The sequence below is a fragment of the Pyxicephalus adspersus genome, chromosome 5 (genome assembly GCF_032062135.1).
Source record: "Pyxicephalus adspersus chromosome 5, UCB_Pads_2.0, whole genome shotgun sequence".
NCBI lineage: Eukaryota > Metazoa > Chordata > Amphibia > Anura > Pyxicephalidae > Pyxicephalus > Pyxicephalus adspersus.
In genome coordinates this window covers 108,013,040-108,028,346 of record NC_092862.1, presented here as the reverse complement: position 1 = coordinate 108,028,346, position 15,307 = coordinate 108,013,040, and the positions used below count along the sequence as shown (strand labels likewise).

General features: G+C 35.9%; 1 protein-coding gene across 3 annotated transcripts in view; it reads left to right on the top strand.

Annotated features, from left to right (window-relative positions):
- RARB (retinoic acid receptor beta) overlaps positions 1–15,307 on the top strand; it is a 400,124-nt gene that overhangs the window by 357,028 nt on the left and 27,789 nt on the right. For all 3 annotated transcript variants that reach the window (XM_072412402.1, XM_072412403.1, XM_072412404.1), the window contains one exon: positions 8,469–8,645. In XM_072412402.1, coding sequence (XP_072268503.1) covers positions 8,469–8,645 — 177 coding nt within the window. The remainder of the gene's footprint in view (positions 1–8,468; positions 8,646–15,307) is intronic.

Genomic DNA, 15,307 nt, shown 5'->3' with positions numbered 1-15,307 from the left:
ACAGGTTCTCCTCTTTGGTAGCACAGGTTCTTCTCTTTGGTAGTACAGGTTCTCCTCTTTGATAGCACATGTTCTTCTTTTTGGTAGTACAGGTTCTCCACTTTGAAAGCATATGTTCTTCTTTTTGGTAGTACAGGTTCTCCTGCCCAAATAGTATCTATTGGTGCTGTGTCACAACTGGACAGAGAATTCTCTCTCTGCAATAGTTGGGGAGGGCGAGGCATGCCACTACTACTAGGTAAGACATCTGTTATTCGTATTTATGGGGCCTCCATTCATATTTTACATCATAGGGCCAATGAATATAGTTACTTTTCTTATTTCTCTGATGATTTATGGACCTTTTATTATCCTGAGGCATACTAAAACATAACTGCAATTTTTAATGCTGACTTTTGACAGTGCCCTGACCTGGTAGCCTGCTGTTCCTGGACCTTTTGTACTCACCCTAATGTTTGAGTGTGTGTGTCCTAGCTGTGATTGTGGTTTGGCACTATCACACACTCGCCCATTGAATGACCTCAAGGAAGAAACACTACACCCTGCCAGCTCAAGCACTGAGCAATAGATGTCGAAGATAGAGTTTGCCATTCTCATTTTGCAAGCTATAATACTCTCTGGATTGTGCTCTGATACGTAAGCATGAGGTGTAATCAAGAATTTAAAAGCTTAAATTATTCAGATAAAACGCTAGTGAAATGCCAGCACCGTGCTTGAGTTCCACTTCTTGCAATGCGGAACATTATTTTGTATAGGTAATAATTTATTTAAATAGGAAAAAAAGTGTCCTTTGAAGACATGCAGACAGTCTACAGATTTTAAATGAAGACACAGATGAGCTTGTGTAATGTAGACAATGACCGATCTTCTAGTCTTTCATTTATCATTGATAAGTGTGATTATTATATTTTCAAAGTAAGGACATATTCCTGTGATTGTTAATTCTGAGGAAGCCATGCAAATGTGACTGGAGATGTGACAATAAGAAAAGTTGCTGAGCCGAGAGAAACCTGCTCTGTGTGCCTTCCCAATTGTCGTTGCTTGCCCTTGCTTTTAGTCAAAACAATCAATGTAGACGTGCTGTTAAATAACAAGAATTAATGTTGGGGCCAAATAAGCACTTTTCTCTTGGGACCTTCCTGTGTATTCTACATTGATGGTCTGATAAACACGGGAGAATGGAATTTTTGATTTTAACCATTAATATGACAAAGGTTAGTGTTTTAGCTGGGACACTTTACAGTTATTTAGTATTTCCTAATGTTTGTACCTTTATTACCCTAGTATAGCATGCCTAGACTGACAGTGTGTCAATTTTAGTCGGTCCTAGGAGGCCAAATATGACTGAGAGTATTTTAAAGTGGGACTAAAGTCTCACTTTGAACAATGAGATTCAGGCACATGGTTGTTGCAGAAAGGTACAGGTGATGTCCTTTCTGCAATAGCTGCTCTTGCCTGCCTGTCCAGCGCCTAGACGTCAGATTTTGTTAAGCTACACATGCAGCTCAAAGTTGGTTCAAAGGGAAACCTGGCAGTTTCTGCTTCCCTTGCACGTGAATTCCTGTGCAGGGGTTATGTCATCTTGGCCAATCAAGATGCCCTAAGATCATCTTTGAGAAGTGGCACACAGATGAGTGAATAGACCTGGGTTTAGACCTGCTGTTCCCGTGACTGTCTGTTAAGAAGTCACTCTCTATATTTAATAAAAGGGACAACATGCCATGGCATATGTTATGTCTTATGTTTATCCTCAGTGCTTTAAGGTGTTCACACTGGTGATGATCCATAAAAATATCAATTGGTTTATGTTGCACGTATGATATTTTCACTATTCAGTACAGATTGCCAGGGTCTCCTTATTAAGCACTTTCTTTTCTAATCAATGTAATAAGTTTCTAAGTTACTTGAAAACTGAACTCTAGGCAGATAAAACAAATGCAGGTATTGTTAAAAAATAAAACATGCAAACACTTGAATTTGATTTAAAGCAGAATTACATTTCCACGTTTAAATATTCACCCTGCAATCCTGACTTCCCCTGTGCTTGTCTTGCCTCTGCGTGAGCTATGCCATCCCGGCCTGGCCAGTCAAGTTGGCTAGAGATTGTATAAAAAAAATAAGAAAGTACTAAGATGGCCACACCCTGTGATGGACAGGGAAAGGTTAGTATATTGGTAATTAGTCCCACTTTAATTTCCAGTATAGCGTCGATTAAAAAAGGAAGGTTCAACAATAATGGCTAAGCATTGACAAGGAACATAGTACCAGGGAGGAGAGTACAGAGATGAGCTCATCTCCCTATTGCTACTTCTTTACTGCCCAGTAACAGACTGGAGCAGGGTGATGACCCAGCTGCTAAAATGCAGTAAAGAAAATCAGATCACTAAGCTTTCTATACTGTCTGGCATGGCTGTGTAAGTCTTTAGACTGGGTGGACAGAAATACAACTGCTTCAGTATATACTTAGCTGTTTGTCTTGAGTTAAGCTTAAGTTTGGTGATATAAGTAGAATAATTTGTGGGTTTTTATACTATTCAGTGCAGGTCTTACTAATTAAAGCCACAGTCACAAATGTCTTTAACACATTATTTATCAAAACCAGTTAACAAGACCATATCACCTAACCCTTCACACAACATTAAACCACCTAAAGCTGATCTGTGAGCAAAAATGGAATTCCAATTCAGCCAATTTTTTGGTCGAAAATATTCTCACCAAATCACCAAACCAGGTCTTTTGATGATGTCCTCCTCTTGTGATGATGTCCACCTTCTTCTTATTGCTGAGAGTAAAGAATCTGTGTTTGCATATGGTTTCTTTGTGAGAGGCAGGGCTTTTTTTCTCTTTGGACGCACCAGAGTCCTGGCACCTTTTTTCGACGGATTTTCCAATAGAAAATTACAACTCCAAAGCCCTCATAAAAGCTTTCTTTACTTGCTTTTCCTCACATACCTCTGTATGGAGTGTTCACTGGGTGAAGTGTCTGAAAAAGTATCTGGAGGGGGTTGGAGAGCGTCTGGACTCTGAAAGATTAACAAGATGTGAGTTCTGGCACCTTTTTTTCCAAAAAAAGCACTGGTGAGAGGTAAAGGTATTGTAGTCCAAATCCAGGGAGTTGCCTTGGGGGGAAACAATACTACTTCAATTTAATGAATATGTTCTCTCACCCAATGCAGGAATTGTGTTGTTAGCAGGATTATCAGTAAAAAGAAAATAGGGAAATAAAGACTGAAAAAAAAAAACTAAACTTGAACTCACCCACAAACTCTTTACGATAGCACTGACCCGCACCCCTAATATGATATCCAACACCAAATGAATACCTTTAGGAACAAACTTACCTTTACAATCCTACAGCAAGATCTACCAACATGGAGATTTCACTACTCTCTTCTTCTTTCTCCTTCTTGCCTTAATTACCTTTTGTCTCCTTTGTGGAAAAATTAACATTAAAAGTTTCTGTTGGGCAAAAGACAACCCTTTAAAATTGTCCCATCATTCCTTCTCATCCTCACCTGTCTCTTAAGAGTAATAAATATATTTTTGTGTTGGTTATTATGGTATGATACACAGAATTGATCACTGTATTAAGCCTATAATAAAACCAGTATAACTCACTATTACAGTTTATTATTTTACAAAAGGGACTTGCTATGTGAGAACATTACACTGCTATGTTCTGTGGATGTAAGGTTCAGCACCTTTATGTACCATGGATAATTCACTGAATTTAAATGTCAAATTAATTTAATATAGTCGTAGCAGAACACTAGGATGATGCAAGTAGCAGGCTTGTTGGAAAGAGTTTTCCTGACATTTATGTGAACTGCCACATTAAAAAGAAATAAAGTACGGCATGAATAACACTGAGCCAAGCCCACTTTGGCATCACAACTATAGTCTTGTGTGCACTGGGCTAGGATCCACTTAAACTTGTAGATACAACTAAAAAAAGTCAATTATCTTTTGTCTATTGATACAGAGTATACAGCCTGAGCTTATCCTGCTGACCTCCCTATTTTTTTCTGTGTATACTGCACCCTTTCCTGGAACTGAGAAATCAGACCTAATAACCCCAGTAGATAATGGAAAGAGCAGTAATTGTTCAGGGGTGAAACCTCCCTGTTAATAATGAAAGTTAACCTATTTTTTAGGTTTAACCTCTTTAACAAAAGAGTTACTTTTAGCTATATCTACCTATTTGTAGCTTAATTATAATGGTTTAGGAAGCATTTTTCAAATATTCTTTTAAACATTCAAACCCAGATACCTGCTATAGAAGCTCGGTCACCAGAGAAAATATTCCAGGTCAAACAGCAGAAGTTCCTCAGGGGTGGATCCTTACTGCTGGGCATGATTCGTGGGCAGTAATGGTTACAGTTTTTTCATCACGAACTGATTGTCACCAAACTATGTTTTTACTGAAGGGCTTAATTGTCCTGGGAGGCTGAGCTCACCTTTTAAATCAAAAAGATGCAGACTGCTGAGGTTGTAGCATTTTATCATTGAAAGACTTTTTTTTTCATTAACGCAGCTATTTATTTTAACATTCTGATAACAAAGCAATATAAAATCTCACTGATGATGTACAGATCATAGAAAAAGGCTGATAATAATGGTCCCAGTATTGCAACTTCTTCAGGCCTCAATACCTAAACCATTCTAACATCTATATAAGCAAATATACTTCTGTCGGATTTGTGTTATGCTATTTTCCTGGCAGCACTTGGGTTAGCAAAAGATGCAATAACCATCTAATAGAAATGAGGTGTATTTACATTCTCTGTCAAGTAATACCATGCAAACTAATAACCTCTCTACAAGCTGAATTACTCTGCCTAGACCCATACATCAGTAATATATGCAAAAAGACATTCCATTAAGGCTTCTAGCTTCTCTGTGACAATAGCACCTACTAAAGTGTCACAGGCCACAGCGGGCTTTTCTAAAATAAGCAAAAGCATCTATGTTATATTTCTTAATGTGCTGGAATTAGACACTGCATTACAACAACAGATTATCTGGAATATAGACATTTTCCTCTTTCCATCTCTCTTCTAGGTATGGTTATTACATTTGCATTTTGTGTGGGACACTGTGCATTATGTGTAATAGAATATGTGTCAAACTCAATGGCATGATAAAGTAATCTCATATAATACTGATGAATATTTTGTTCACACTTGCTGGTTTCATGCAATGTCTTTTTTCCAGATGGATAAACTATTGCCAAATGATTTCCTGCTGTAGGCTCTGCATTGTGTATCTCTTTACCATGCACTGTTTCTATGGACTGGATAAACTGGCTATTAAATTTAATTACAGCCCGAATGACTGCACATCTTGATTTTTCTTTCCCTTCCCTGATCTCATTTCCTCTTGATGGGCTGCATTTTGCCCAGGTCTTTCAGGATTAAATAAAATAAATCTGAAGAATGTACAGGCTCACTTACTGGGAGGAATGTCTTAACGGGCGCAGAAGCGACTGTTAACCTGCTACCCCCAGACTCTAGAAAAAGAGCATTTCAGAAGCCATTGCTTTGCATTGATAAATCTTGTGACAGAAGAGTCCTTAACCTGCACACTCTCATCACAAAGCTTTGATTTTTATCAGCTGCCATGGCTGGGGTTTTATATGATGGAAATGACAGCTTTATACGCAGTAAGGAGGGGAAAGTAATTGTTGGTGAAGCTGTTTCAAGGCATCCGTCTTGCTCTGAACTTGACATGGCAAGACCTCTACAACTACACATAGGCAAGTTTATACCTAGTGCCATCATAATCATAATAGGCCCAATATCTGGAACATTTACTCACATAGATGGATGTTTCCTATTCCAGAGCGTTAAGTGTATTTCAGCTTCTGCTGTAGTGCAAAAGTCTCCCTTAAAGATTGGAGGAAGCCTGGACTAGATGCATGCAGCACAGTTAATCACAGCTAATCACTAAGAATTAAAACCATGATAAAGCCTCAGATTTAATTAAACATACCAAATGGTTTAAGTATCACCAAGGCTGATCTTTTTTGCATAGCATAGAGATTTTTCTTTTTTCATCTGTCTTTAATTAGAGAGTTCTCCCTTTGCTTGCTGTCCCAAAGACACAAACAGTATATAAAGGGGAAATCTCTCCAAAGTAAGGGATTTGCCACTTTCAACGGCTGAGACCAAAATCGGTGTCTATATTAGATTATTTCCCTTTTTCTAATAACAGCTGTAAAATGTTTTGCTTTACCATCACCTATTTATTACCCCAATATAATTGTCACTAGGACAAATTAACACAGCAATAAAAAGAGGAAGACTTTAACCCTTTATTACACTCAATAGAAAACCTTAAAAAACAGGTTTTTAGATTTCTGCTTTCCATAAACAGTGGATATATATCTAATGAAAATTCTGTAGGTAATCAGAATGTTGAATGATCAGCTAGCATCATAGGTTTGGATTGGGCAAATCAATGGTTTGCTGAAGTGCCCACATTACAAACAGCCGTTTGTAAAATGTCTCCGCTCTCTTCCAGTTTTTATGATGAAAACAAACTTTTCTTCCCGGGCAGATAAATAGTAGGGCTGCTCATCAGCACACAATAGTGTCATCATTAAATTACCATCCACTGCATATAAGTACCATTACTTCAGTTAGCCTGTAACACTTTTTGTGAATTGGTAGCTTAACCAATGTTTAACACTTTGTTTAAACAAAAGATCCAGCTAAAATGAATTCAATGCTTATTAGCTTTTAGTTAACTGTGCTATGAATTAAAAGCTTCTGTTAATTTGTGTACCTGACTAAGGAAGCACTTTCTAGAATGAATGTACTAGTTCACACCTGGTATATACTCTTGCAAGGAATGTTTCCTAAATTAAGTTCTTATTGTTTAGGTAATTATAGCTCATTAATGAATTGTTTTTCGAAACGGCAAATTGCTGCTCAAAACATTTAGAGCTCAACTCCAAGCAGATTAAAAAACACCAAGTAATGCAGTTTTTCCATTTATTATTAAACTCCTGATGGCCTGATATCCACTGCACAGCATCACCCAGATTAGGAGAGGCAAGGTCAGCCATCTGTGCCAATCAATCTAAACACAGTGCAAATGTTCTTATAGAGCAGAGAGATAACCTTGTTAGTGTGCCGCTTCCTATTTATTGTCCAATATGCAGGATGGGTATATGTTATGGGGTGGTGGTTGGTGGTGGTTCCACAGTGTAGGTTAAGGTTGTGCTGTCTGATATGAAAATCAGAGATTTGACTGAAGATTGACTGAACACATTTCCAAAGCCGTAATGCAATTTGCATATGTGTGTTCTACCTTTGTTTTTAGCTGCCTCATAAACATCAGCGTTATATAAAAAATAGTAAACAATTCCTAATTATTTTCTTCATGACATAGCGATGCAACTATTTTCTATTGAAATGATAATTAAATTTGTTTAATGGCTCATTTGACTGAATTATATGTTAAATGATGTTTCTTAAGCTCAGTCCCACCTGTTACTTAATACGGTATGTTGGAGAAGCAGTACATTTTGTAAATAGCGTTTTTTCTCTTGCTCTGTGTATGGGTTCCCAGAATATTTTTTATGCCCCGTTAATAAATAGGGCTGTAAGCCCTCACAAATTAGTTTCTTAAGGGAAATGCTTTGCTAGCAACTCAATCACAACCACAAATATAATATTGATTTTAATGGTTGTAGAAGCTTGAGTTGTTAGTAGCAGTATCACTTGTAATCTTTTAGTTGTTTTCTAATTTATTATGTGTATGTACTCTTCATTACATCAGTTACTTGTTAATGTGCCATAACTAACTGACTGTCTGACTTCATAATTACTTGACCTAGTTAATGTCCCAACCCTAACCCCGTGTTCCCTGTCTGCTCTCATGTTTTCTTTGAAGGGGGCTATGTAGCTTTGGCAAATTTTCTGTTGTTGATGAATCATGTGTAAAAGAATATAGTTTATAACTAATTTTTAAATATATATATATATATATATATATATATCAAAAATATCTGTAATTTCTAAATACTGACCAAAAATGTGATTATATGAGACCTCCAATGTCTATTTTATGAGAAAACTAAGCAGAATTGAATAATCTTTGTTGATCTTGTTAGGTGTTCTTGCAAAGAAATACAATTGCTTAAAATATAATTTGTACACACTGTCGGTTTATGTTGTCCTAAAAAGTTAACTCAACTTGAGTAAACTAATCAGTTGACTTGAATGAGAACGGCCTCCATGATTTGTCATTGTGAAAAGGTCTATAGTTACATAACAGCTGGAGTCATAAACTGTGCCAGATATAGACTAGTAAATTGCACTATAATCATCAGGCCTATATTGAAGAGTACTATTAAGATTCAAGTGTATTTTTCAAAGTAGGAATGACGTCTTTGTAAACATCCTAATACATCTTTTCTGCAAGAATGACTTTGCTAACCTCTAAATTGTTGTCTTCTACAGAACTCCAGCGCTGATCACCGTGTTCGGCTAGACCTTGGGCTTTGGGATAAATTTAGTGAACTTGCAACAAAGTGCATTATTAAAATAGTGGAATTTGCAAAGAGGTTACCGGGATTTACCAGTTTGACTATTGCAGATCAGATCACGCTTTTAAAGGCAGCATGTCTGGATATTTTGGTGAGTGTTACAGTTTATTTTAACTTTTTTGTACATTAAGTAGAAAGTCTACAAATATCTAAGATTGGTATTTAAATAATAATGGCAAAAGTTTTCATGATTTGGCTTTCTATGTTTGCTACATAAAAAATAAACTTTAATTTAGAAACAATTTGATCAAACTTTGTTGAAGCTCAGCTATTTAACTTTAATGAAAAGTCAACTTGTTATCTTAATATTAGTAGATAGCTTTGTAATATTTTTTGGTTTATATAGATATAAATATTTCTAATTTGAGCAACAAAATTATTGTTCATTGTCAAAAGGGTTGGAATACACTTGCCTCCAGTGAGCATACTCTATTGCTTTTTTGTTCAGTGCTTGCTTCATGGAGACAAGACCGACGACATTTTTTTCACTGCATAAAAATATTTCCTGCTGCCTTCTTTTTAGTACTTGCATCAAGCAGATATGTAAATACAGAAAAGTTCTCCTTTTCTTCTTTTCCTAAGTGTAGGTATACTACTGCATTGTCTGCTATCTCATCTTTTTCCTTAGAAGCACTGTTCCTTATTTCAATTTTTTGTATAAAGCCTTCAAATTTCCTTTTTACATCCCAAGATTAGTACAGCTCTCATTGTATTTCTGGGCCGCTAGCAATGCAGCTTCCATTTACTTCCTCCCTCTTCTCCTAGCCATTCATAAAACACACAGCCCTAGATTTCCTATGAAAATCACAATTAGGGGAAAGTGCTTCTAAAGAAGGGGAGGGAGGAGCAGATGCAAAAAAGGTAAGAAGTTTCTGCCCGGTTTTCACTTTAGGCATTCACCCCAACTGGGCATGTTATACTTTTCGTCATACGTTTCAGATGTGTATAACTGCCTGCTTGATTCAGGTGGGCATGCCCTGCTGTATTTCATTTCATGTTTCCTTAATCAGATAAATCTGAAATTTTTGCTCACTTGAACAATTTACCATTTTCCCTAAGGAGACATATTTTTCTGTCTCAAGCTTTCAACTAATGGCCATCACCATCTATTTAAAATACCTTTGTGATTTTTAGAATTAGTTTTAAATGAAGCATGAGTGGTAACATAAGGTCCATGTGAATTGTTGCAATGACAAATATGCAGTAAATATATATCCTAAAACCTGTACCTGCCTTTCTCTGAGGGGTCATGTAAATATTAGTGGGCGTCTGTATTCTTGTTTATTCATGGCATGTTTATAATAAGCAGGAAAGTATGTGTATTGTAAATGTCATGTAAAGGTGAACGGTAATTGTGGAGCAATTCATTTGGACTTATTGGAATCATTTATTGCAGTGAGCAGGAATTTAGTTTAAAGTGTGTCAGTGTGTCAATACATAGTGGTTATAAGATTTGAATTTAGTGTGGCCATAGCAGCCATCATATGTTTTCTAATTACTTTGGATTAGTTTTGCTGGTGATTTTATATGTAGGGTGTATGATGTCTCTCAAGCATTTTTCATCAATACACATGCAATTTCATTCAATTGTTCAATTGTAGAGAATTATGGTCCCTGCTGGAAAGCCATTTAAGATAGATAGATAGCTATACACTTTTCAATACTTTGATTGGTCAAAACAATCCTATTCACAATCATATTTATTACCTAAGCAAAATGTTGATTGAAAATCATTCATACAAGGCACGTTCTGTTCTTTTTTATCTTATTGCAATCAAAACTCTGTGTTACAATCAATATTTCAATTAGATATAATTGTAATATAAACTGATTGAAATTCAGAATAGGTAATTGATACATCTCAAAGAATGATTTATATCAATGGCTATTATTATACCAATATATTATCCCAAAATCAAGAGAAAATCTAGTGTATGCCTAGCATTAGTAACAATGGCTATCACTGGCATTAATGGACATCTTTACAGAAATAAAAATGAAGGGAAGGTTCTAACCCTGCTCATTCCCATTAAAAAGTCATTGTTATTGGGTTTTTTTGTCTTCCCTGCAAATATATCTACTATGTACCTGTGACAAGGCGATAGGAAGTGAGAGAAAACTATTCCAACCAAAGACATCAATAAAACTGTAATAAAATGTCAACAAGGCAAGCACTTAACTTTTAAATTGAGAGGTAAACCTCAATGACCAAAGGTGGTTGGATCAGTCCTGATAAAGGGTGTGTTTGTTGTTTATAGGGGTGTATGGTCTATGCCTTTTGGGGCAAATTCAGACCATTGGCATCCTTGAGCAAAATTGGTCTGGCTACCTTTTGTCATTGACGTTTGCCTTCCAGTTGTGAAGATGAACACTTGCTATTATAAACTGATTTAATATTTAGTTTTTTGTTTTTTCTTTTCAGTTATACACCAGTACAATAAAAGCCTCTTGTTTTTTTTTTCTACTACCCAATAGATTTTTGTCCACCAATATATCTTTATTTATCAAGAATAAATTGACAGATCTTACCCTTTCCCACTTGAACAATAAATTGGCTGGGAGCACAGCAATTTCATCATCTGAAAGCAGAATTCCATCACTTTTTACTAAATGTAATAAATTAAGATAATTTATGTTTATTATCCATTGGGACACTTAAGTTCAAGTAAAAGTAAAATTGAAAAAATTTACAACCCTCTGTAGTTTGAATTTAATAATTATAATGATTAACAGCCCCTGAGGTCTCCTTTAACCCGAATAGAACATAGTAGTTGTTATTAATCACTCTTTGTGTTCAACAAAAAAAAATCAAACAAATTTTCCTCTTGAAGCATAGTAACAATGTTGTCCTCCTCTTCATCTAGAGTCTGGAGCGGTAGGGGATAGGCTCTTATGTCTGACATTGATGTATGGTATAAACAGAGGAACAGTGTAAAACTATCCTCTGTTCTGTTCAGACTGCCCCAAGGTCTTCTGTCCCTGTGAATTCATTCATACTGTACTCTCTTATCACAGCTCTTGTGTGTGTGGTCTTTCTCCACAAGTCATAACTATATATCACTGATTGCATGCCTGTCATTATTAGGCTATTAAGGATAAGTCAACGCCACCTCCCTCCTAATCTAGTACGCATGCTTTGATTTATTGGATAAACTTTTCTTTTTTTCACCCTTCTTTGCAGTCATTATGTAGAAACTGGTCAGCATTTAGATAAGAATTCTCAAACTGCCGACATGCACACCTACGTTCTAGTTTGGTCCCAGCTTATTCCGTATATGTATTCTATAATCTTTAAATGTATTTTTTTATTGCTCTAGTTTCCTTACTAATTATACCAATTTGTAAGGATTTTTTTTAAAACTTTTTAAATTTGTGGCATCTACATTAACCATAAGTGAAACAGTATATTATATGGCCATTGTTTTTGTACAATCACACTGAAAAGACCCACAAAAATCTAAAGATATATGGGCACTTATTATTAGGAAGGTACTGCACTGTAGGTTTTGTTAAATAGTGTTATCATGACGCTTGTTTGGGTTTGATTTCAGGCTTTATAGGTCATTGCCATATGTTTCCAATGCCAACTTGTTGACTATTAAAATGATCCCATTTCTAGCATAGGACAGACTGTTGATTGTGTATGGCTGCTTTTTTAAATGAGTGCAATAAATCAAAGATGTACACTGCTACTGCTAAGAAAATTCTTCACTAACTTTTGGTAGAACAATGATGGTGAACTGGAGGTGGGGTAATGTGAAGGAAATAAATCCCAAATTTGCCCAGAGTACAGGCAAGATTATAGCCAAAGAAATAGGATTACATGAACTGTAATGAGGTATTGAAATGGGTAAAGTGTCAAATATAGAAATAAGAGTTCAAAGATAATTTAGAGTAACCAGCCCAAACTTTGGGATTGAGTGCTAAATTAATAAAACCCCTAACAACAAATCTAACCCTCCCTGCACTTTATCATAAAAAATAACTGGAGTTCTCCTAAGCAGTAGATAATAAAATGTTTCTTTTAAGACAGACATTACCCATATCAACATGTACAGCATGAAAACCATATCAAAGCCCATAAATAACACCTTTTAATTATCTTCATTCAAGGGCCTAATACATTAGGAATGTCACTGATTCAAGAGATTATAAGAATCATACATCATTTTCTTTAATTGTCTGATCCTTGTGACTCCGCTGAAATCAATACAGAAACAAGCAAAAAATAATAATTTGCATAGCAATATAAATGATTGAGATAGCTGGTCTGTTTTTAAAACATTCATATGTTTGGGGAAAACAATTTTCTGTAAATTTCATCAATAGCATGCTCATTTCTTTACGTTTCTTGCACGTACTGCAGAGATAAACTTGTTATTGTTTTTATTGTGTGGGAGTTTTGTCAAGATGTAGACTTTTAATTCTTTTATGTTTCTAGGTAGGTCATTGTGTGTATATTTTGTTACCTGCTTAATGGGGATATAAGTACTCTAACATACCTCTGTGGCTGTTACAAAGCTAAATGATCGTGTCAGCTTTGCCAAAGTGAACTCTATAAAAAGCATGTAAAGGAGGGGCCCAGCTTTGTTAAAATTGTACCATTAGTTTTGCTTGTTGGGCAGAGCCACAAAATGTTGTAGTGAACCTACACCATGAAATTATTTGAGAAGTGCACATTATCAATAAGATATTATTAGAAAATTGATATGTTACAAGAATAAATGACATTGTATAGTATGCAATGGCTTCTCACAAATCGCACTAAAACACTGTTGGCAGTAAGAGCCATTTTAGATTTGTGGTTGACCACAGCATTTTACCGGAAGCTCAACTGTGCTCCCAACTGCTCCCATTGTGCATGTGTTTGCATTAGGATGTAGCAGTGGCTTGTTGTGTGGTTCCTGAAAGCAACAATAAGCTTCTGGCCACATGGTTGCTTTTTCTCCTCTGAAAGAAGAACTTCATTTTGACCTTAACCACTCCCAACCTCACTCAACTTCAAGACAAAGCCGTTGCCAGCCTCGGTGGTTGACAGCATAGTACTGGTAGAGGCAACAAGGCTGAAAGGGACCTAAGAAGCTTTTGGAGTTGTTACAAGCCCAAAACTGGAAATGTAGCAAAAATGGATAACAGAAACAAATACATCTTTACAGTATTATACATAGCAGCACTTGATGGACATCATGTGATTTGCTTTCTGGCATTTTGAAACTTTACAAGGAGTCCAGACAGAGTATGATAGCTTAGGGGAAGCTGAACAACTAAATAGGCAGCATTTGCTAGAATAAGCACATTGTTTAGCACCCTTATTTATATACATATTCACTGACCACGCCATCATTTTACTGACGTCAATGCTTACTGGTGTTTAGAAATGTGCAGATATGATCACTGAATAACAGCAGTTGGCATCCATATGTATATAGCTTTATTACTCACAGTTTCTTGATGATTATCTTTTTTTTGCATTCACATATATTATGATTACGTCTATATTTTTATTCCAAGTGACTTCTGCTTCATGTATTATAGGCGGTTGCTCTTTTTCTAATGTTTTACAGTTTGGCTCCCTACTAAATGTAGTTACATAGATATTGTAGCACAAGATCAGTTGCCTCTTGATTGTAGATGAGAAAATGATATAGTATGAGGAGTCTGGCAAATATTATGTGATTACACCACCGTGTTGAACTAAATCAGATTAGCTTGTTATTACTTCCCAGGAACAATAGATGAACTTGGTTGGAACAAAACTATAGTTACGTTAGTAATGTAATAGATCTATGTAACAGAAAGTAGAAATGGAGGGGAGTGTTTTCAAATATCTTTAGTCATTTCCAGTGTTTGTTATATGATTAGCCATCTGGTATAATAACACAGAAGAACTTTTGTTAAGGGATGTCACAGGGAGACCTAATAGCCATGGATGGATGACACATAGGAAATTGAATATTGAGCAATTTGATTTAAAATATTGTTGCCTTAAAGCACACTTTACAGCAAAGGTACAAAAACCATAAATTACCCAAAATGTCACTTTTGCTACAATGCTCACTTATATTCTGGAGTTATTTCTTCTTTACCAATGCTAGATGTCTCATTCTGTTGGCATTATCCCTTTATTTTGGACTACATGCTAGCTTGCTTTGCTTGTGCTCATAAAAGAAGATTTACTGATTACCGTAACAAATAGGTAATTAGGTGGGTGAGCAATGATATAATATCAACTGAGTTTACCAGAAGACACTTTCTAGAGTGGACCAATTTCTAGGGTAGTAGAGATTGCGCCAAGCCTTAAAATATAAAAACTGTAATAATGATTTCCTAGTTATACAGCCATTTAATAACATATGTGCTTAAAGTCCAAAAGCAAACTGTAGGGGAATGGGAAATATTTTGCAGATTCAGAGGGACCTCCATAGCAAACATGAATCCATTTTTCTCTGCTATTGTATCTGGGTCTGCACAGTTGAAAAGTCATTCTGAATATACAGCAGACACAGTATAATAATTAGAGTGTCCCGTCAGTAGGGTTTAATAAAATAATCATATGAATCAAGAAGCAGAGCTTGTACAAAACATCCTCACCATTTGGGTGTCCCTATTTGGGTGTCCCTATTAAGGCTTTGTGGCTTTTCTGTAATTAGGGTTTTTTTTACTTTCTATTGCTTTCTTAATCCCTTATGTTTACCCATAAAAGGAACCCTTATGAGCCAAATCATATTCTGGGAATTTACACCTAGAATTTAC